The sequence below is a fragment of the Antennarius striatus genome, chromosome 14, assembly GCF_040054535.1.
Source record: "Antennarius striatus isolate MH-2024 chromosome 14, ASM4005453v1, whole genome shotgun sequence".
Taxonomy (NCBI): domain Eukaryota; kingdom Metazoa; phylum Chordata; class Actinopteri; order Lophiiformes; family Antennariidae; genus Antennarius; species Antennarius striatus.
The window spans coordinates 3,613,594-3,633,834 of record NC_090789.1 but is presented as its reverse complement, the minus strand read 5'-3'; the positions used below and the strand labels follow the sequence as shown (position 1 = coordinate 3,633,834).

The 20,241-nt window shown below is 38.7% G+C and overlaps 3 protein-coding genes across 7 annotated transcripts; all 3 read left to right on the top strand.

Annotated features, from left to right (window-relative positions):
• Positions 1-21: 21 nt before the first annotated feature.
• LOC137607522 (nuclear transport factor 2-like) lies at positions 22-2,738 on the top strand. The gene is made up of 5 exons (XM_068333349.1): positions 22-180; positions 1,147-1,267; positions 1,796-1,867; positions 2,024-2,122; positions 2,439-2,738. Exons 2-5 carry the CDS (start codon positions 1,163-1,165, stop codon positions 2,553-2,555), a joined length of 393 nt encoding a protein of 130 aa, XP_068189450.1. The 5' UTR covers positions 22-180; positions 1,147-1,162; the 3' UTR covers positions 2,556-2,738.
• A 317-nt stretch (positions 2,739-3,055) lies between these two features.
• rrm2b (ribonucleotide reductase M2 b) lies at positions 3,056-11,830 on the top strand. Of its 2 annotated transcripts, none has more exons than XM_068333075.1 (9): positions 3,056-3,215; positions 7,039-7,203; positions 7,372-7,488; positions 8,300-8,433; positions 9,193-9,287; positions 10,359-10,492; positions 10,665-10,769; positions 11,013-11,126; positions 11,360-11,830. In XM_068333075.1, the coding sequence occupies exons 1-9, from the start codon at positions 3,153-3,155 to the stop codon at positions 11,510-11,512; spliced, it is 1,080 nt and encodes a 359-aa protein (XP_068189176.1). In that variant the 5' UTR covers positions 3,056-3,152; the 3' UTR covers positions 11,513-11,830. The 2 variants fall into 2 exon arrangements, with proteins under 2 accessions (XP_068189176.1, XP_068189175.1); XM_068333074.1 differs by lacking the exon at positions 3,056-3,215 and adding an exon at positions 4,472-5,185.
• Positions 11,831-11,970: 140 nt separating this feature from the next.
• Positions 11,971-18,861, top strand: mtdha (metadherin a). Of its 4 annotated transcripts, none has more exons than XM_068333732.1 (12): positions 11,971-12,345; positions 13,164-13,247; positions 13,457-13,568; positions 13,806-13,973; positions 14,086-14,136; positions 14,221-14,394; positions 14,518-14,601; positions 14,789-14,860; positions 14,981-15,102; positions 15,229-15,339; positions 15,445-15,520; positions 15,638-18,861. In XM_068333732.1, the coding sequence occupies exons 1-12, from the start codon at positions 11,998-12,000 to the stop codon at positions 15,703-15,705; spliced, it is 1,470 nt and encodes a 489-aa protein (XP_068189833.1). In that variant the 5' UTR covers positions 11,971-11,997; the 3' UTR covers positions 15,706-18,861. The 4 variants fall into 4 exon arrangements, with proteins under 4 accessions (XP_068189833.1, XP_068189832.1, XP_068189830.1 ...); XM_068333731.1 differs by having other exon boundaries at positions 13,164-13,262; positions 14,521-14,601; XM_068333729.1 differs by having other exon boundaries at positions 13,164-13,262.
• The last annotated feature ends 1,380 nt before the right edge of the window (positions 18,862-20,241 follow it).

The window sequence follows — 20,241 nt, the reverse complement described above, 5'->3', positions numbered from 1 at the left end:
AGGCTAAACTCATAGGCCATAGTTTCGAGTACTGTTTGGTAATTGGTCAATTTGCAAGCGACGTCACAGGCCTGTCGCGACTCAGAGGAAGCGGGAACACCATATCCTTCTATTTGGCTTGGATTTGTCTCCACGCTGGTTAACCGCAGATTGAAAAAGTAAAATAAACTCACAGAGACGGTAATGTACTGTTTTAAGTATAAAGCTTCTCACGAAAAACTTCCGCAGCTGCAGTTGCCTGGTTTAGTTAAAACGAGTGAGACTGATGTAAATTAACATCAGAAGTGGTTCCGGGGAAAGCCATGCTATGTGCTAACGTTAGCATTAAATTGTGTTATGCGTTAACTCATGGCGGCGGCTCCCGGTTTGTGAAAACAGTCTGGGTTAATTCACTTTGCTAACTAATGCACGGTCATGTGGCAAACTCCGAAAAGCCCCAGACATTGTCAGAAGTTCTAATCAATCTGTTTGTGTCTAACGCCTAAGCTCCCATTGACGGAGAAAGTGATTTATTCGGGAGACCTCTTTAAAAATAAAAACATCATCTTAATGTTTCATCACAATACCCACCACTCCCCATTTTGGAAGGTTTTATGTATGTGTCATATATAAACAGAAAGAAAAATAATATCATGGTGTGGACTACTCCCTGAGTGCTGCAATTGATAATCACATAATGATAAAATAGGTTTCTGAATTATTGTTTTAACATGTTGATGCTTACTAATCAGGGCTCGATAATGATTGGGTTTTATCATAGGAGACTGTCATCAGGTCAGCACAGGGTCACACATAGTACGATAAACTGATCACACTCCTATTTACACCTAGGAATCATTTAAAGTACCTGGAGGAACTTGTGGAGACACAAAGAGAGATGGAGACTTTTGAGAAGTTCCAGAAGTTCTGGATTCTGACTATTTACTTATGCCATGATGTGTCTTCTTTATAATGCCTGACAGTGTGCCCTTATACCATGTCTGCTAATATGCATTTATAGAGTTGGTCAGCCTCATCAAAAATCAATGCATAAGTTATCTTCAAATGACTGGAATGACCAGAAAAAAGTTTGTAATGAAAATCCTGTTGTCTATTGTAACTTTGCTTGAGTGTATTTAACAATGACACTTTTTTTTTTTTTTACAGACCCAAAGTTCCACACATGGCTCACGAGAAGGAATTATGGCAGAGGATTGGAGAAAGTTTTGTCCAAGAATATTACAGCCAGTTTGATAATACCAACAGGATGGGACTGGGAAACCTATATGTAAGTGTGTTCATTGTCGATTTTATTACATCTCGTTTCAAAGCGGTGATGTATTGCGGTTGTCAGTGTTTGTGTGTTCGTTCGTTTGTCCGTTTGTTCGTTCATCTGTTAGTTAGTCCACCAAATATCTTTGCAACCGTTGCAGATAGAGAGATGAAACAAAAAGCAGATTACTCGGGCAGCAAATGGGATAAAAATGAGATGATGACCTTGACCTTGAGAAAAGTAGGTCATGGTCAAATTTCAACTTTTGTACACTCAGGAAACGGATAGCATAGAAAGACGAGGGAGAAGGCCAGTGGAAGACAATACATCAATGCTAGTGTTTTGATTTACCTATGCACTAGCTTTGATCTATGGTCTTACACTGGCCTTCTCTATTTGCACTAGTCAGTAGGTCAGGGTAAGTTGCGGGATGTTGCAGTCTCTGACTACCTTGGTTCTAGTTACCTGTTTGGGCATGTCATGTCAACACTGACTACTGCATGGCAATTAATGAATTTGTGATTTACACTTTTTTTTTCTTAGTCTGCCCAAGCCTGTTTGACATGGGAAGGAGTGGCGTATCAAGGAAAAGAAGCCATTACTGGCAAATTAGCAGTAAGTGTCTTCTTGGCTTATTTACAACATATTCAAAAATCTGGAAAAATGGACATACTAAAAAAAGCAAGCAGTAACAAAGAAGGAGCATTCACAAGCCTTTTTTCCATGTTTGTTACTGTGTGTTCCATCAATACTACCATTTCCAATCCACAGAGCTTGCCTTTCAAGCGCATTAAGCACATTATCACAGAAAAGGACTGCCAACCCACAGTAGACAACTGTATCCTCATCATGGTCTTTGGGCAGTTACAGGTAAGCTGATAAATATTATTCCACAACTTCACTTTCCGCCTGGAACAAATATAACAAAGGGATTTCCACTTATTTTGGAAATCCAGTGGTTTGAATATTGAATGAGTAATTGTACACTGTTTTACATTAAAAGCAACATTGTCAGGCCCTTGAGTAATGCACTTTTTATGTATTTATATTTCACTGTTCTCATTGCACAGGCTGACTCCTCTTTTGTCACAAATTTGAATGCGTAGGGGAAAAAATATAATATTCCCCTGTTTCAAAAATTACATCTTGTATTTTGTCAAAACCATCAACTTCTTTTCCACAACAGGTAGATGATGATCCACCAATGGCCTTCCATCAGGTGTTCATGCTGAAGGCCCACGACGTCTTGTGGGCTTGCACGAATGATGTGTTCCGGTTGGGTATACACAACATACCAGTGTAACTGTGTGTGGATTTGTTGGTTCACATACATTAATAGCAAGCTATGAATTCATGTTAAGGCCATGTTTGAAAACACAACAAATTGAATTCAATGATCATTGTGTTTGCAATGCATCTATTGGCATTTTACTTGTGTTAGAAAACGCATTCCTGTTCAATAAAATAACTGTTCGTCCCAGCGTAAGTTTTTGTATTTTTTTGGTTTGCTTGTATCCTCACTCACATGGTGTGAACTGTTCCATTGAAAAAAGTGTCAAGCATACAAACATGACAGACTCAAAATTACAGTAGATTATTTCATGTTCGGGTTTTCACAGTCCAGGGGGTTGATTCATGAATTCACAAAATCATCTTCAGTAACTGCAGTCCGTTCTTTATGTGGGTTTTATTAAACTGGAGACGTTTTGAGGAATTGTGTCTTGTTATTAAGTCTAGATGGTGTAGTGTCGTGTGTGACCGCTAGAGGCGCCACAGGCAGCCCTTTAACTCATTTAAAAGGACTCAACCCACAGAAGCGCCGCAGCCACTTAAAAAGACAAGTCTGAACATAGGGACACAACTGGAAGAGCAGAACTCCATGACATAGACGGTCACATAAATGTCTTCCACGGAAATGGACCTCCTGACGATGAATCGACAGTCGCAGCATCTTGGAGAATCAGTAAGCCTCAACATTTTACTGCTTGAATTTCTGTAGGGACTAACGCAGAAGACGTTGTTGTCCGTCAAACTTCAGTCAGTGCTTCAGTGACTCGTTGAGTCATTACTTTGGCTTTTCACAATAAATGTCGCCTGGGGACAATAAATGACACTACGTCACGTTGTTGGTGGAAGCTAACAGTTAGCGTGGTGTGGCTGCGTCGGGAAACCTAGGAAATGCAGTCAGAATTTGTTGACCTGTTGGTGCAACGTGGGAAGTTAATTCGAGGCAAAGATAAACACTAAAAGGCAGCTGAGACCCCTGAAAATAATGGTTTAAACGAGACATGGTCTTTGTTTTGTGTTACTGCGCATGCGCAGTATCCAGTTTTCATTGACAGGTGTAGGTCAGAATCAGAATAGTGTAGTTCCGATTGGAACACAATTAATTGGTTAAATATATTTTTAAATGGCTTTTTTTTTGTTTAGGAGATTTTTAAAAAAGTTTTGATTGTTGTACATTCACACATGAATTCATACATTCAATTCATACATGTTTCCACAAGCTAATAATTTATGCTATTTATTATCTTGAGTGCATAATAAATGTAAAGATTCCTGCAAAAACATTTTCAAAATATATTTGTCATAAAAATAGTAGAAAAGCTTCTAAATATAAAACATTTACAGTGTGTTACAATATGATTGTAGTTCCTGTTATGGGTTGTCCGGAGGACACATTTGAATGTAACACTGCTGTGAACAGAGATGCAGTAGAGCGCACATGTTGTAACTCGGCTGTTAAATAAAGATTACAAGTAAGCATGGATATTGCTTTAACCGTCCATTCTGTGTAGTTTAGTGTTAGGACAAACAGAACTGAATGAATGGAAGAGTTGGAAAGGGAATATTGACAGATATGTCACAGACCTGAAAATGCTGTCCAGTAGCTGTAATTTTGGAGACATCAGAGACTAATTAATAGGATTGTGTGTGGAACAAACAGCTCTACAATGAGAGACTCCTCAGAGAAGAAAATCTGACGCTGAGCAAGTGTTTGCAGAGCTGCAGAACTATCGAAAGAAAACAGCAAAACTTTGCAAGGACAGACAGTAGAATTGCATGTACTGAAGCAGACCAGTGAGAACAAAAAATGGACTGAGATATGCTCTAAGTTTTGTGGTAAAACACATGAAAGAAACAAAAATAAATGTCCGGCTTTTGGCAAGATGTGTGAAAATAAATCACTTTGCAGCACAATGCAAATCAAAGTCAAGAGGTCAGCTGAAAGTATAAAGAAGTACATGCTGTGTCCGAACGATACAGAGACACATGCGAAGACATTATGACAATAACAGTAGTGAATGAGAACAAGGAGATTGTAAACCAAGTGGGAGAGAGCCATCGTCGAGGGCAACACCTCTATGCAGGAATGATGATCGACCACACACTGGTTAATTTCCAGATAGACTGTGGAGCAACTTGCAACATACTCCCAATACATCTCATATACCCTGATACACAGCTGGAGCACACTGAGAAAGTACTTGTCATGTACAACAGTACCAGGATGAGTCCACTGGGTAAATGCAAAGTCAAGATCAGAAACCCCAGAAATAATAAGCTGTACAGATTGGAGTTTCAAGTTGTTGAATGGGAATCAGCCCAACACCAGAAGTTTTCCAAAGGAACCTCATGCATGCACTTGAGGGCGTACCTGGAGTCTACGTCATAGCAGATGTGCTGGTCACGGGGGAAGGAGCAACACAGGAAGAGGCAAACAAAGATCATGACAGGAAACTCGGACTCTTTCTAAACAGGTGCAGAGAGAAAAACATCAAACTTAACTTTGAAAAGCTCAGACTGCGACAACGAGCTGTACCCTATATTGGACATCTGCTGACAGCAGAAGGACTGCAGATAGATCCAGAGAAGGTGCGGGCCATCAGAGGAATGCCGCGACCGACAGATGTCAAAGGTGTGCAGAGAATGGTAGGAATGGTGAATTACCTGTCAAAGTTTTATGACCACTTATCAGATGACTGTGAGATTTTGAGACAACTGACACACAAAGAAAACGTGGGAATGGAGTGATGTGCATGAAAAAGCATTTCAGAGGTTGAAAGATAAGATGGCAATGATGAAGTACATAAAGACTTTCATCTCAAATGTGACATATGCAGGTCGGTAGATCCTAAGCAACAGAGGGAAACACTGGATCCTCATGACATGACACACAGACCCTGGGCCAAAGTGGGAACTGACTTGTTTTCATTTCATAACAAGGACTATTTGATAACTGTAGACTACTATTCAAACTTCTGGGAAGTAGATTATCTACCTGACACTAAGAGTAGTACAGTTATCAGAAAGTTGAAAGCTCATTTTGCATGACAAAGAATACCAGATGTAGTCATTTCTGATAATGGACCACAATATGCCTCACAGGAGTTTGAGCCTTTTGAGCCACATAAGGTCTGGAAGCCGGGTAAGGTGATTAAAACTGTAAGTCACAGATCTTATGAGGTCAAAATGGAGTCTGGAGGTGTTTTGAGGAGAAACCGCCGTCATCTGAGACGCAACTACGGCACACCAGATACACACACAACAGGAACTGTGTTATACACGCCACAAGACGTGGTGAAACAGGTTCAAGTAGGAGACCAGAAAACTGTCAATACACGGTCAGGTCGTCAGGTTATTAGTCCCCATTACCTGAAAGACTATTGTGAGTGATAACATAGTAATTTGACAGGCACCACATGATTGTGAGAAAAGGAAAAGTTGTGTAAGAAGTAATGTTAATGATATGCTATGTTGATGTGTTGTACCTAGAAAACAGGACAAAAGGAACTGTTTATGTATAATTTCATTGTTAAAACGATGTAAGAGAAAGAAAACGCCAATGTTAAGTTGCACTGTAACCTACTGAGGTGATTTTGATTTATGATGCTTCGAAGTAATTGTTCCTGTTAAGGATGGACTTTATGCTTTATGTTGGGAATTATTTAATTTTGAAGAAAGAATGTAACTTCAAAAAAAGAAAGAAAAAAAGAAAGATGTTACCATATGATTGTAGTTCCTGTATGGGTTGTCCGGAGGACACATTTGAATGTAACACTGCTGTGAACAGAGATGGAGGTAGAGCACACGTGTTGTAACTCGGCTGTTCAATAAAGATTACAAGTAAGCATGGATATTGCATGATATGCTCTTCTCCATGTATTCTTTTTAAAATAAGGATTTAGTCCTGAATAACATATGACTTTATGCCATGAATGCTAATATGTTTCTAAATCATCTTCTGGGATATTAAAACCTGTTTACGTTTCCAGTATTGATCAATCTAAGGTTAATTCTTTATTCTCCATCCACATCCATTTGAGCAGCGTTAAATCTAATCTCTGAGCTACATTGCTCCAGTGATCTGCAATTCTTCAAATCATCTTGTTCGGACAAGATAACTACTGTATCTTGAAATGGTACGTTAATGAAAAAAAAGATAACTGTCACATTCGTACAAAATAATAACTAGTGCTTAAATGAGGAGGTGTGGTTATAAGTTATTATCATGAGCATAAAAGAAAACAACTTTTCCTCACGAGACAAAACAATACCCTGATGGGACCTTGTGGCACAGAATATTTTAACGGGTTAATTACTACTATTCGTCAACCTACTAGTCTATTGAAGATTTACTAATGTGATGTTCTTTACTGTTTATTATGTTGATTGTGGGAATGCACGAACCAAAGCTGCCGTATTCCCACCGCATTAAAACAAAACTAAATTTGAAATAAGCTTTCTTATTTGTCATTTAATATCTTGACTCTGGCTCTTTGTAGAATTGCATCAAAGATAAAGACCAGGAGTGTATAAATGAGTACGACGTGGAGGACGAACCGTTGCTCCGGAACAACCCCAGACGGTTTGTCATTTTTCCCATACAGTACCCCGACATCTGGAGGATGTACAAACAGTCACAGGCCTCTTTCTGGACAGTGGAGGAGGTGAGTATCAGGAATCACTTCAATGTTAGCATTTCAGGAAAAAATCTTCTGGTAATTAAATGTATTTTGACAGCACAAACTGACCTCTATGGAAGTAATAAAAATTACAATTGCGATGACACAGATATGATGATACTGAGACATACGAGTTTGCCATTGATCCATCAGGTTGATCTATCTAAGGACTTGGCACACTGGGACAACTTGAGACCTGAGGAGAAACACTTCATCTCTCACGTCTTAGCTTTCTTTGCTGCAAGTGATGGTATCGTCAACGAGAACCTGGTGAGAGGGGTCAGATGTGTTTCTCTTAAGACTGGGGTCGGCAACCTTTAACACTCAGAGCCATTTGGGCCCGGCTATCAGGAAAAATTAAAAAAAACAGTTTTGACATCTAACATGGAAATTCTATTCTATCGCCTTTGGGCTTTCGGAGCATGTAGCGGCGTCTTGACTTGAATTAAAAGAGAAATTTGAAAAAGATTACTATTTCACTGAACAGTAAAAAATAAATATTTGAAATTTATCTGCTGAAGTATTTATTTTATCTGGTTAATGCAACATCTGCGCCTACTGGCTTTTGGCAAATATGATTCATATTATGAGAGTGAGAGAGAGTATAACTTTATTTATCCCTTAAGGAAGTTCCGTCATGGAAATTATGAGCAACTAAAATAAAATATGATTTTATTTTAATGTTTCAAGATCGCAATAATCTTCCAGTTTACATCTACAAAAAAAAATTTAGCTGTAAACTGGAAGATTTACATCTATCCAATCAAATGAATAGATTTAAATCTATTCATTTAATCCAATCAAAATTTTTTTTTTTTTTTTTTATATACTGGTTTGATCCCCGAAGGGAAATTAAGAAAGAAAAAAATTAAATACACTCCAATTGGATTTTCATACTTTATTTTCCGAAGCCACATAGATCTGCAGCATAAAAATGAAAGAGCTCCAGAGCCGCGGGTTGCCGACCCCTGACCTAAGACATGCAACATCACCATGAAGCGTGATTCTAGGCAGTTTCCCCTGTTATATGTGAAAATGGTATATAGAATAAATGTGGTGTATTATTTGTCTGGCCTAACAGGTGGAGAGGTTCTGTCAGGAGGTGCAGGTCCCTGAAGCACGTTCCTTCTACAGCTTCCAGATCCTGATAGAGACCGTTCACTCAGAGATGTACAGTATGCTCATCAACACGTACATCAGGGACCTGAAAGAGAGGTCAGTTTGTGGTTTCTTGAGGTCAAACATCCACTTCTGTCAGTCTTTCACACTTGATGAGCTCACTGTCCTGTGCGGTATGTGATTGTCAATGTCAGCGTAGATTGCGATGCCAAAGTGTTTAAAGGTCAATCCTATTTTAGGAAAATAAAAAAATACAAAATCAAATGTAATTCATTCATTCATCTTCTGGAAGACGAGATAATCATCAAACATATTTTGATGTGTTGCTTTCAGATAGAGAAAATGGATTGCATTGCTTAGATGGTTAAGATTATGCACCGCATAAACATCCATCCATCTTTTTGTAGACGGGATAATCGCAATCGACAAGGACTGGACAAACAAAAATCCTTGCATGCTCACATTCAAACTCACACTGTGCATAAAGACGAAGTATTCAATTTTCACGTGCTATACCATCGGCTGAAGACTTTTAATAACGGTGACACCTCTAGCACCTGTTCACGGTGAAGTCTAAACCACTCTGTGGTTAATTGGGTTTTATTCCCTGCTCTGATCTGCCTGTAAATTAGAATGATCTCCAGGAAATGATAGACTGTATATTCTCCTGCATTTATTTCACCTTGTGCAACTTTCCTATTTAGATTTGTTGAAACCTGTTTTAATTTTCTCTTTCCTCCCAAACAAATCCTCATAAGTTCACTGTTTGGTCTTACATATTCTTTTCATAGGTGTAGAATTTGTTTGTGTTTAGGGCTTGCAGTGAAATTCATTTTTATTATCTGTGTGTTTTAGGGACTGCCTGTTTGATGCCATTCATACCATGCCCTGTGTCAAAAGAAAAGCTGACTGGGCCCTTGAGTGGATAAGTGACAAGAAATCCTCATTTGGTGAGAAACAAGAAACATTAGTTTAGAACAAATTACATTATAATGAAGTTAATTTGTGATGTGACAGGAACGCTCGTGAAATTTAGGGGAAACATTATGAGATGGTTGAAGTATTTACACCAGCTTGAGGTACATCTAGGAGAATTAAACATGCAAACAATTTTAGTGCTGTCCCTGAATCTGAATTGTCATGAACAGGATGTAAAAAGAATAAAAAAAATTATAGGTCATTCCATTATAAATAAAACCTTCATGTCTGATAAACCCATAGAATCCATGCTTTACAAAAGTCAGTTGTCATAACAAATTAAAAAAATTACACAAATGTAAAATACAGTATGCGTTTTGCTCATACCTCCTTGAGATCAGTGGCCATACATGTCTTGAAGGCTACATTCCTGCTCCTGCTTATAGTTAACTTGAGCTAACATTGAGATGAGTTAATTGAGATATCGGTCTGGTTTTGTTGTAATGGAGGATGGAATGTGGCATAACCTAGCTTTATCTAAGTGATAAAGATTTGGTTAACAGCAGGCGCCTTGTGAGCAGACATAAGGTATGCGCTCATTACTGTACATAAAAAATAGATGATCACTGACAGAGGTGTCAGGCTGGTTTTTATCTATACATCTTTTGGACGAGACGATCAAGCTGTTTATCCACCTTGTGGGTCAGAGGTCTACTGGAGAGGCAGGGCTTTCAAAATATTTTGGGTACAAATACTTCACTCAACTATTCCTTCATTCATCAATCGCCTACTCTACACTGGAAAAATTGGCATAGATTCGGCAAACACGATAGTAGTGAAGGGTTTGGGCATACTTTTATGAATTTTTTAATTAATTAACCAGTAATTATACACAAAAACTTTTATTTGGGTTGTCCTGTTTGATCTGTTTAATGTGAAGCACAACATATCTTCTACCCTGGTTTCTCCCTTCAGGCAAAAGCAGCTTAATTAGCGGTAAATACACACAGTAACCTGGCTGTGGCATTAGTATCTGAATGAAAAATCAACAAAATAATAACATCTCCATCACATGTAATGTATCTCTGAATCTCTGCCTTCAGGAGAACGTCTTGTAGCCTTTGCGGCGGTGGAGGGCATATTCTTCTCTGGGTCATTCGCTTCCATCTATTGGCTGAAGAAAAGGGGACTGATGCCTGGCCTTACCTTCTCCAACGAGCTGATTAGCAGGGATGAGGTGAAATGAAAAGACATCTAAAGTCACAATTATCCCAATTTGTTCATCCATTCTTCATACCTGGAAATGTTACCTTTCATCTCGCATGAAGCATTTTCCTTTTGTGTTGCTGCCTGTCTCATGCCGACTGCAGCTCTTACATCCACGCTTAGCTGTTTGATGTGCTTCTCAGGGCCTGCACTGTAATTTTGCCTGCCTGCTGTACAGCTACCTGGTGAAGAAGCCATCAGAGGACCGGGTTAAAGACATTATCACCAAAGCTGTTAGCATCGAGCAGGTTGGTAACCCATACCTAACATTTATTTGCTATGGGCACCAGTGCACTTTCCATTTTAATCAAATGGTATTGATAGGACAGTCAGAGGAACTCTGTTGAAATTATTTCCATTTTTCATACTTCAAATCTTCATTCAAGGTACCAAAATAATTTTGTGTTTAATTTGGGATACCAGGGTTGTATTGGTAGCTTTTTTTTTAAATAGATATCCGAATACTAACTGTATTCTGTTTGATGTTACAGGAGTTTTTGACAGAGGCCTTGCCAGTGGACCTGATTGGAATGAACTGTGGTCTAATGAAACAGTACATTGAGTTTGTTGCAGATCGTCTCCTTGCTGACCTCGGACTCATGAAGGTAATTCTGTGAAAATCAATGAAATGATCCGAGGAAGATATAAGATAAGAAAAGCAACGTAGTCGTTACTCATTCAATCTCTTTATACCGTGGTAACTGCTGTTTAGAAGATAACTAAAATATTCTTAGAAATCATGGTCGATTTAGTATATCACAAGTTAATTAAAGACGGGATTCGTAACCTCAAAATGTGATAATAAAACTTTGTTTTTCCTTCCATCCTCCATTTCAAGGTATACAATGCTGAAAATCCCTTCGACTTTATGGAGTCAATTTCGCTAGAGGGTAAAACAAACTTCTTTGAGCGACGAGTAGCAGAGTATCAGAAATTTGGAGTAATGTCAAACACAATGGACTGTGAGTTCACTCTGGATGCCGACTTCTGAAATGAGCTTCTGTTACACATTTATTTTGTTCCTTTGCAGTAACTTGCCATGAAGTGTTGGCACAATACAAAAACAGAATACAAAAACAAAGAAATATTTAATATGTTAAAGCTACCCTGATACACATATGCATCTTATGAAGAATTAAACTACAGTATGACTCCAGTGGCAAAATAAGGGATTAGAGTTAATGTGTGCCTATTTGAAAGTATTTATATGTGGAATATATTAGATTAAATGTTTGGTTTTACAGTTTTTATTGCTGACTGGCAAGGTTTTATCTTTTTGTATTGTTCAATAAAATGTTTTGAAAAATAACTTTTGTTGCATTTATGGATATTTATGTTCAGTCACATTACATTAGATTAGCCACTAATGTAGCCGCATTAGTCATATTAGATTAGCCACGCCTTCGTTAGCATACGGAAGCCGGTGAAGGATGATGCTAACCGCTAGCTAGTTTAGTGTTTTCGCGATTTGGAAACATGGCTGGTGACTTCCAGGGTTTTGCACTGGAGAAAGCCGAGCTGCTTTCTGGTCGCCTGAAGGAGGTCCTGACGACGGGACAAGAATACGTCCAGAGTCATTTCGGAGTAGATTTGGGTCTGAAGCCCGAGTCGTATCCGACGTGGGTTATCCTGTCCACGGCTGCTGCCGGGCTGCTGCTGCTCCTCGGGCTGTCATGGGCCGCTGTCTGCGGCGGTCTACTCCTTGGGAAAAAGCGGGGATGTCCAGTCACCCAGCAGAGCTGTGAGCCTCTCAAGACCAATCCAATAAAGATTCTCAAACCAGAAGAACCGAAGAAGAGGAACAAAAAGAAAACAGTTGAAAAGGTACTATAGATAATATTAACGAGCTGCTCAATCACTGAGTCACTCAGAACAATTCTCTTAGTCGACGTGTCTGTTTACAGCTAGCTTAGCATCAGGCTAATGTCCGTATTCATGGACATTATTTCAATTGTTATTTACTTAAATTTGAATTTCGTAATTTTAATTGTTTTAATTTTATTTATTAACTGTATTAATTCAGAAATTAAGACTATTACTATGTAGCGGTGGTACTATGAAAATGACTGACTTAGACTTATGCTATAGCATCCTGAAATGACTAGTTAGCACTGGCTAACGTGCCACGTCGTGCTTTTTATTAAATAAACACAACACGGCCTGAAACATCAAAGAATCGTGTGATCCATTTGTAAAATAACACAAATAATCCAAATTGTTAAATTCAATCTCATAGTGAATGGCTGGGTTTCATTTTATGGAATAATGCTCGGTATCTATGTAAAGTCAGCTAGCGTCTGCTAAGCTAAAGTGTGCTGCTGACCTTTACTTCCTAATAAAAGATTTATTAGACGTGTAAATATCAGGGAACAAGGTTTGGTCTTTTAAAATTACTATTCAGTCACAAATTATTACCTCAAACAGAAATCTCTACACGTTTATAGTAGTGTAATCTATCTAATGGTGAATGTGTCAAATATAATAAATTCAGGTGCAGTATATTACAAGGAATCATGTCGAGAATACTTCAGTGAGGAGGTTTACTGTTTGCAGATTAATCACTAGCCTAATAATGACCCTTATGAGAGTGTTATTGAAAAATCACATCCATATTCATGTGCTTTTGTTTTGTTTTGTCCCAGAAAACGCAATCTAATGGACAACCAGTGGCCGTTGCTCAGCAGGAAGTTAAAGTGACTGAAACTATTTCCAAACAAGCCCCACAGGTCCGAACTGAGAAGGTGTGTTTGATCAGATGTTGCATTAACCTAGCTGCATAAACCTTTCCTCAGTTTTGTTTCACTTTTGTTATTGGGGAATTCCACTGTAACCCTTAACCAGTTTGGCATGGCTTCAAATGCAACCAAGTCACATGACTAGCCCTTTTTTATTTTAAATTAAAAACACTGTGATTTACTTTTTACTCTATACACAGGTAAAGGAAGTACAGGCCCCACTGCAGGTGAAAAAGAACAAGAAGAAAGCCAAGGCAGATGTGAAACCAGTCCGACATTTGCCTATAAATGATGTGAAGGAAACTGATGATGGTAAAACTTGTCTGTGTCAGGGGAAATTTCATAACTTCTTGTTTTTAACCAACTCTTGTTTTCACACCCCTCTGGGATTCAGTACTTCTAATTTTCATCTCCCCAATCTGTGTTTAGAGTCACTTCCTGGACATTTCAGCACAAATCCATAAAAATATTTGAAAACATTTATTTATCGTTGTTTTTCAGAGATGAATCTCAGAACTGTTCAATGTTGTTTTTTTCTGTGTCCACCAGGTGCATGGGAGACTAAAGTCAGTAACCGAGAGAAGAAGCAGCAGCGCCGCAAAGACAAAGGCTCTGAAGACTCCGGTAGCCCTGGAGGACTGGAGGCTCCGAAGACCAATGGAGAGGCGCCCGTAGCCACGGCACCAACCAGCAGCAAGAGGAACCGAGGAAACCATGGTACTGGTTTATCTAGCCAGTGTTGGCATGAATTTAGTGTTACACTTGAAGCCAGAGACATAGTTTTCTGTGTTTTCTGCTGCTGAAGCTTCTTTTTGTCCATACATTTCAGAGTCCTTGCATTCAAGAAAGGGGGAGACAGCTGGTGGAGCTGGCAAAAACTGTAATGGTTTGCTTTTTCTTCATTTAAGTTCTTTATTTTCTGTCCATCTAACTTCCTGTATTCCTACTTTCTGTGTCACCTCAGTGTCCTCCAGCTGGAAAGAGGAGCCGTCAGTCAATGGTGGAGGTTGGACTAATGTTTCTATGAAAATACCAGGACAAATGGGAGCGACGGAGGGAGCCAAATGGAGCAGCGTCCACACGGCTACACATTTCAGGGCAGGACCCAAGCGTCAATCCTGGGCCAAGGAGACACAAGGTAGCTTATCGACCAGTGCGGGTCGTAACTAAATGATCAGAAACACAAGGTTTCATGTTCTTACGTCTGAGATCCAATCTAAGCATCAAACCCAAGTGTGTGTGTGTGTGCACGTCCTCTCAGCAGCAGCATGGAGTGGAATTGACGGCCAGATGAAGACGGACCACAATCCCGTTTCCTTCTCCATACTGGGGCGGAACACCATGGGTTGGTATCGTGATCAACATCCAGTTTTTTCACCTAGTTGTGTCATTCAAACTGCGTAAGCATGTGTAATCCACAGACTGTCAGATCCAATTTTTCTTTAGTGTTTTAAAACTCAAACTATATTTTACCAAAGTCACTTAAGAGTCTTTTCTTACTCCAGTACTTTTTCAATCGTCCTGTCTTTTAGATGCTAAGTCACATCCAGTGGAGCTGCAGTGGGTGAACCAACCAGATGCTGATGATCAATGGTCTGGCTTCAGTGAGTATTTCATCTGTGGATCATTAAAGTCATCATCAAGCAATCACTTTGTGAGATTTGTCAGAACTGCATATGCGGTTGAATTTGTAATCACTGCTGTTGCTGTGGATTTTTTTAAAGATGGAACGGCAGCTGTGGACCCCAGCTCGGACTGGAACGCCCCAGTGGAGCATTGGGGGAACTACGAGGAGGTAGTCATGACGCTAGCGCCCCCACAAAAGGAGCAGCGTGTTACAAATAAGGTTACTGTTAACTTGGTTTATTTTTTCTGTTTCTGAACTATCCCTCTACAAATCCTGAAATTCTTATTAATACTCTGAAGTGGGTTTTTCTATATTTTTTATATTTGTTTTTTGGTGTTGCTGCAGGTATTAGAGCATGAGAAGGAGATTGAAGATCCCTCCGATGGAGCAGCCAAATCCAAAAGGAAGAGGAAGAAGAAGAAGAAAACCGAAGAGGACGCAGCATCTGGGGCTCAGGCAAGGAAAACAGAACATCACAAAAATATAAATATTTGCACACAATCACATCCTAAAAGTGTTTCCATGTTTTTTGTTAATATCAGAGAATTTGTTTAATTACAGACGATGAACGCAAAACTCCAGGAGCTTCCAGTGTTGACGTCCAAAAAGCAGAATTCCAGCATATCTCCCTCTCAGAGTACGTTTCAGCAGCTCAGTGAAGCAAAAAACCCACAGTATTAATACAAACAACTATTCCCTCAGTCTCTAAACACATCTTCATCGTTTTCCTGTTTCCGTTTTAATCTACTTGTAGACAAGCCGGAGCCGGCGCCGGAGCCTGTGAAAGTGTCCCAGAAGAAAAAGGTTCGGAGGGAAACATGAAGTCTCATCGCAGGATCCCGCCAAGTTTATGCAAATGATTGTTAAATACGTCTCATGCAATAATTACCAGGTACAGGAGTTTCTTTCTGAGATACATCAGTCCATTAATCACCAAAACAAAAAAAAGAACACAAGCAGTGGACATCACCTGCTTGTCTAAACACAGCGATGAAATGAAATGGGGTCCTATGGACTCAGATCTTAAAACTAATTTGCACTATTTGCTGCACTGCAACCAGAACGGAGTTTCATGAGAGATCGAACTTGCAGTGGAGAAATGTGTTTTGTGATGTAATGTAACAGCATCTTCTTCTTCATACACTGTATGTTTTACAATGGTTGCCCCAAAAATACGAGACGGGTTTTAATTTTATTAGTTGCTTTATGAAAATGTAAGTTGAAGAAGTCAGAAGGTTATTTACTCCCAGGAATATTGCACTTTGTTCTGTTTACGTTGCTCCTACATCACATACAGTAATGTGTAGCAGCAAGCTGCAGCGCTGGGGCGGGTCTCAGATCAGCAGCAGATCATATACAGCAATTAAAAGAAGTATTGAACATGCCACCATTTTTCTAAGATATTTCTAAGGTAATACAAAATTTTTACCAGATGTCAATAAAAACTTGTGCAACTCACACATGCAAAGAAAATCAAAACCCATATCTCTAAATTGTCTTCAGAGGAAGAAAATAAAGCAAAAAATAAATTGACATTCTTCGAAAAATGTCAATGTGGCCATGCTCTGGGTCACATCGGAGCTACTAAAGGTAGCTAAACAATTTACGTTCACTAAAAGAACTGATGTAGACATGTGACAACACAACAGTCTCACAATAACTCAAAATTTATTGTATGAATACAGTCTGAAAACATTTTAAGTAGACGTTTGTTAATTCTGGGGACGGGAACTACACAAGCCAAATGGCTTCTACCCGTCAGCCCTTTTTTTTTCGGATATTATTGATGTAAATGAGATAAAGGTAGTGGAGACTGTTGTAATGACATTTCTAAAAATAAAAATGAATTAATAAAGACGTTAGAATGCCCTAACCAATCACCTGACTTAGAATTCAATATAAGAAATACTGAAAGAACTGATCAGAGGTCATAGATGAGGTCGCAGAACCTTTAAGATATGAAAACTTTTGTGTGGAAGAGTGAGTTAAAATCATGCAGGAGGCCCCTGGAAGTTGTTATGACCACTTGTGTATGAAGTATACACAAGTTTTCCCTGTCTCATTCCATTTAGTTACATATAAGTCAATTTATGGATATCAAAGGTTTGATTTCTTTGCATGAGTGGGTTGTTCTCGACACTTGGTGAACATATGTCAGTTGCACCTTTTAGAAATGTATTACTGAAGAAAAATGGTGTTCAACACTTATTTTACCCGCTGTATTTTCCATCACTGTACACCACTCGGGTTAACACTCGAGTTAATGATTGCTGTAATCGTCTTATATGTCAATACTGGCCATGAAGTGATGTCCTCATAGAGCAACTGCTCCAACAAATGATGATAATTGGATTTTTTTTTTTTTTTTTTGTGAAATTAGTGTTCGCTAAATGTCTTCCAACATGATTTTCTTTTCTTTCTTTTTTTGTACAAAATTACTTTTTTTTGTGTTATTTCTCAGGTGTGACCTATACGTCCGGGTAGTTCTGTTCAGGTTCCTTTTCCTCGCTGTGAACTTACATATGGCTGCCAGGAAAAAACAGATTTGGCTGTTTTTATTTTCATACGAGTTTTATTGGGGTAAAAATACAGTTAAGGTGTCGCTGCATGTCGACAGTGGGGAGCTCAGCCACAGAATGTTCTCTACTAACACTCCTACAGTGTCATCCACCTTCTGCAATAGTTGGTTCCTAATGTTATAAGTTTTGCTGATATGTAGTCAAATCTGCTGCTTTCTGAGCTTCAAAGCTGCGAGCAGAGGATTAACAAGACGCTGAAACGGTGCATTGAATCAGATTTCGTTTCAACTTTGTTACCACACTTTTTAATTCATTAACCATGGATCATATTGGATGTTTTTATTCACATGAGAAGCAAGTTTTGAATGGACTGATTGTGGATTCAACTTGGGGGGATGTAGTAACCGGTTTAACCACAAGGAGGCACTGTGACTGGAAGGATAGGATTAGTGTCGGAGGAAGCAGCACTGTGAGCTGTTGTCCCACTTGCCTCATTCAGAGAGTGTGTGTTTGCGTCTGCGCGTGGAATCCGAGACTTGATTGTCCCTTCTGCACTCTGTGATTTAGGTTTTAAAGTTTGTTTTCAGTTTTTGTGCTAGAAAAAGCCATACTATATGTACAGATTGTAAGGGCTTTTTCCTGCTCTGTGACTGCACTGTCCAAAAAAAGCTGTACTTAGTCTTTTTAATGTCAAAGATGTTTTTTTAATGCGCTTTTGCAGAATATGAAATGTAACTTTTTTTTTTTTTTTTGTTCTTTTTTTGTGTCCCTGGCTTCCAGGATGTATAATGGAGGAATTTTTTTTAATGACAAATGAGACAGACATTCGATGTCAAGCATCTTTAACTCCACATCAAAGTGGGGTCATAAATGAGAAGCAAATTCACACACATTCTCAAGTACACACAAACACACACATACAAGGAATTAAATTCCGTTGCCTTAACCTGTAGTTGTTTAGAAATTTCATCCTTTTTATAGTTTACATTCGATTGATGTCATAAACTAAATTGATCTTGCATGACTTTGGTAACAGTACTTGTGTACATAAATTTTTAAAAAAGAAATTCCTCTCTTTAACTGTTAGTACTCTGTCCTGAAGTACCACCAGTGTGTATCCTGTAATAACGTTTTTAATGAAACGCGTTACGGCTTAATGTGGGCATGCAGTTTAGCAGCCGTCACCAGGAGTCTGTGGTTAGTAGAGCCTTAGTGCTGCGAGGTGTTGATCAGCTGTTTGTAAACCTGATAGAACAAAACCTTAGGTTGCCGGGGCTTCAAGCGCCCTTTTTTTCCTCATTTTTGGTTTCTTTTTTATGGTTGATAAATATGCATTCAATCAGTGTTTTTATATAATTAGGCAGTGGTCATGTGAAGGATGTTATTTCACAAAGGAGATACAAATGAAATTTCTATGTTTGTTTGGTAAAAATGTGAAATAAATCAGAATTGCTTGATATCACATTGCCATAGAAATGCTTTGTTTTAGAAACCCAAGAAAGATGCAATCTGGAGTCATTTTGAAGCGCATTATAGTTAAGATTGTGGTGACTTTTACTGGCAGGAAAGTTTTTTTTAACCTTCCTAAGAGGGGAAAATACGTAAGAGATAAATGTTAAGTATGTTTTTAAAGATTAAATCGAATTGAGACTATGCTCATAAATACTTTGAGATGACACTTCACACCATTAACACCATCTAATGAAATCATCACTGAAGTAGTAAGTCCTACCAAAACAAAGTCCATTTCGTAGTTGTTCAGAAATTCAATGTAGTAACCAAGTAAAATAAGTTATTATTGGTAAATATACTGTCAATAGATCTTTGACCAATTTGATAGGATACTAAACATAAAATATTAGTAACCAAATAAAGTAAGACTGCTCTCTAAATTTTTAGTCCTGTTTTTATTCTTGATCCTAATTTTGCTTTGAAAAGGGGTATAAAAGTCATAAAGATGATTCAAACCATAACAGGTGCTTTTGACTACTAACTTATAAAACATACTTTTTACTGATTTATATTTTATTATATCAGTCAATATCCTGATCATTTTGCTTAAAATGAAGATTTTATGCCAAAATAACCTCTAAGGGTGAATTACAGGCAGCACAACTTTTTTTTTCACTCCCTCGTTCTACACTCACACGGTTTTTCATGTTTTTCTACTCTTTTTCATGTTTTTCTGCCAAAGTAATCTCAGATGTGTCATGAATACAATGGCAGCTGACAGCCAGGCCCTGGTTAGGATGACCCATCTGAGGCGAACCACCATCCCAGCAGCCGCTTGGCACACTTACACCACCTGACCTCCTTCGTCTCGTCAGTCTATCCGGCCTTTCTCTCTCTCAGTTCATTTAGGATTTAGTCTTTTAATCTCTCGCAATCTGCAGCTCACTGTCTGTTCACCTTCAGAGGGATATCACATTTTCCTTCTTTCTCATCAGATTATTGCTAAATTTACTTGTTTGTGCGTGAAAGGCAGAGATGTCAACGGTCAAGGTCAGGTCCTGCGTTTGCTCAAAGCGTTGCTATGAAAATAGCTCGCTAATCATCGCCATGTCTGCTGCAAAGATACGTGGTGTTATCCTGAAACCAGTGTGTGGAAACATTATGCAACCAAATTTACAAATGCATCCACCCAAACATTGGTTTTTAGTTTGAACTGACCTCCAGTAGGTCTGGGAAAAAAGGATTATGAAGCTTTGTATTTCCGGTCATTACGTCAGAGCTCCCTCTGCACATGTCTGGTTCATCAGACACCCTTTTTCACACTTCTGAACAAATCTATCTTCAGGCTGGGAAAATTGATCACCGCTTGGACGCTTTCCTTTTTAAA

Bases quoted from the DNA above. Each gene is read 5' to 3' on its own strand.
- mtdha (XM_068333729.1), top strand. From the start codon at position 11,998: ATGGCTGGTGACTTCCAGGGTTTTGCACTGGAGAAAGCCGAGCTGCTT. The intron at 13,263-13,456 runs GTGTGTTTGATC...CTCTATACACAG, and splicing joins CACAGGTCCGAACTGAGAAG to GTAAAGGAAGTACAGGCCCC. The intron at 14,861-14,980 runs GTGAGTATTTCA...ATTTTTTTAAAG, and splicing joins TGATCAATGGTCTGGCTTCA to ATGGAACGGCAGCTGTGGAC.
- rrm2b (XM_068333074.1), top strand. From the start codon at position 4,847: ATGGGAATCAGCCCAACACCAGAAGTTTTCCAAAGGAACCTCATGCAT. The intron at 7,204-7,371 runs GTGAGTATCAGG...TTGATCCATCAG, and splicing joins CTTTCTGGACAGTGGAGGAG to GTTGATCTATCTAAGGACTT. The intron at 7,489-8,299 runs GTGAGAGGGGTC...CTGGCCTAACAG, and splicing joins GTATCGTCAACGAGAACCTG to GTGGAGAGGTTCTGTCAGGA.
- LOC137607522 (XM_068333349.1), top strand. From the start codon at position 1,163: ATGGCTCACGAGAAGGAATTATGGCAGAGGATTGGAGAAAGTTTTGTC. The intron at 1,868-2,023 runs GTAAGTGTCTTC...TCCAATCCACAG, and splicing joins CCATTACTGGCAAATTAGCA to AGCTTGCCTTTCAAGCGCAT. The intron at 2,123-2,438 runs GTAAGCTGATAA...TTTCCACAACAG, and splicing joins TGGTCTTTGGGCAGTTACAG to GTAGATGATGATCCACCAAT.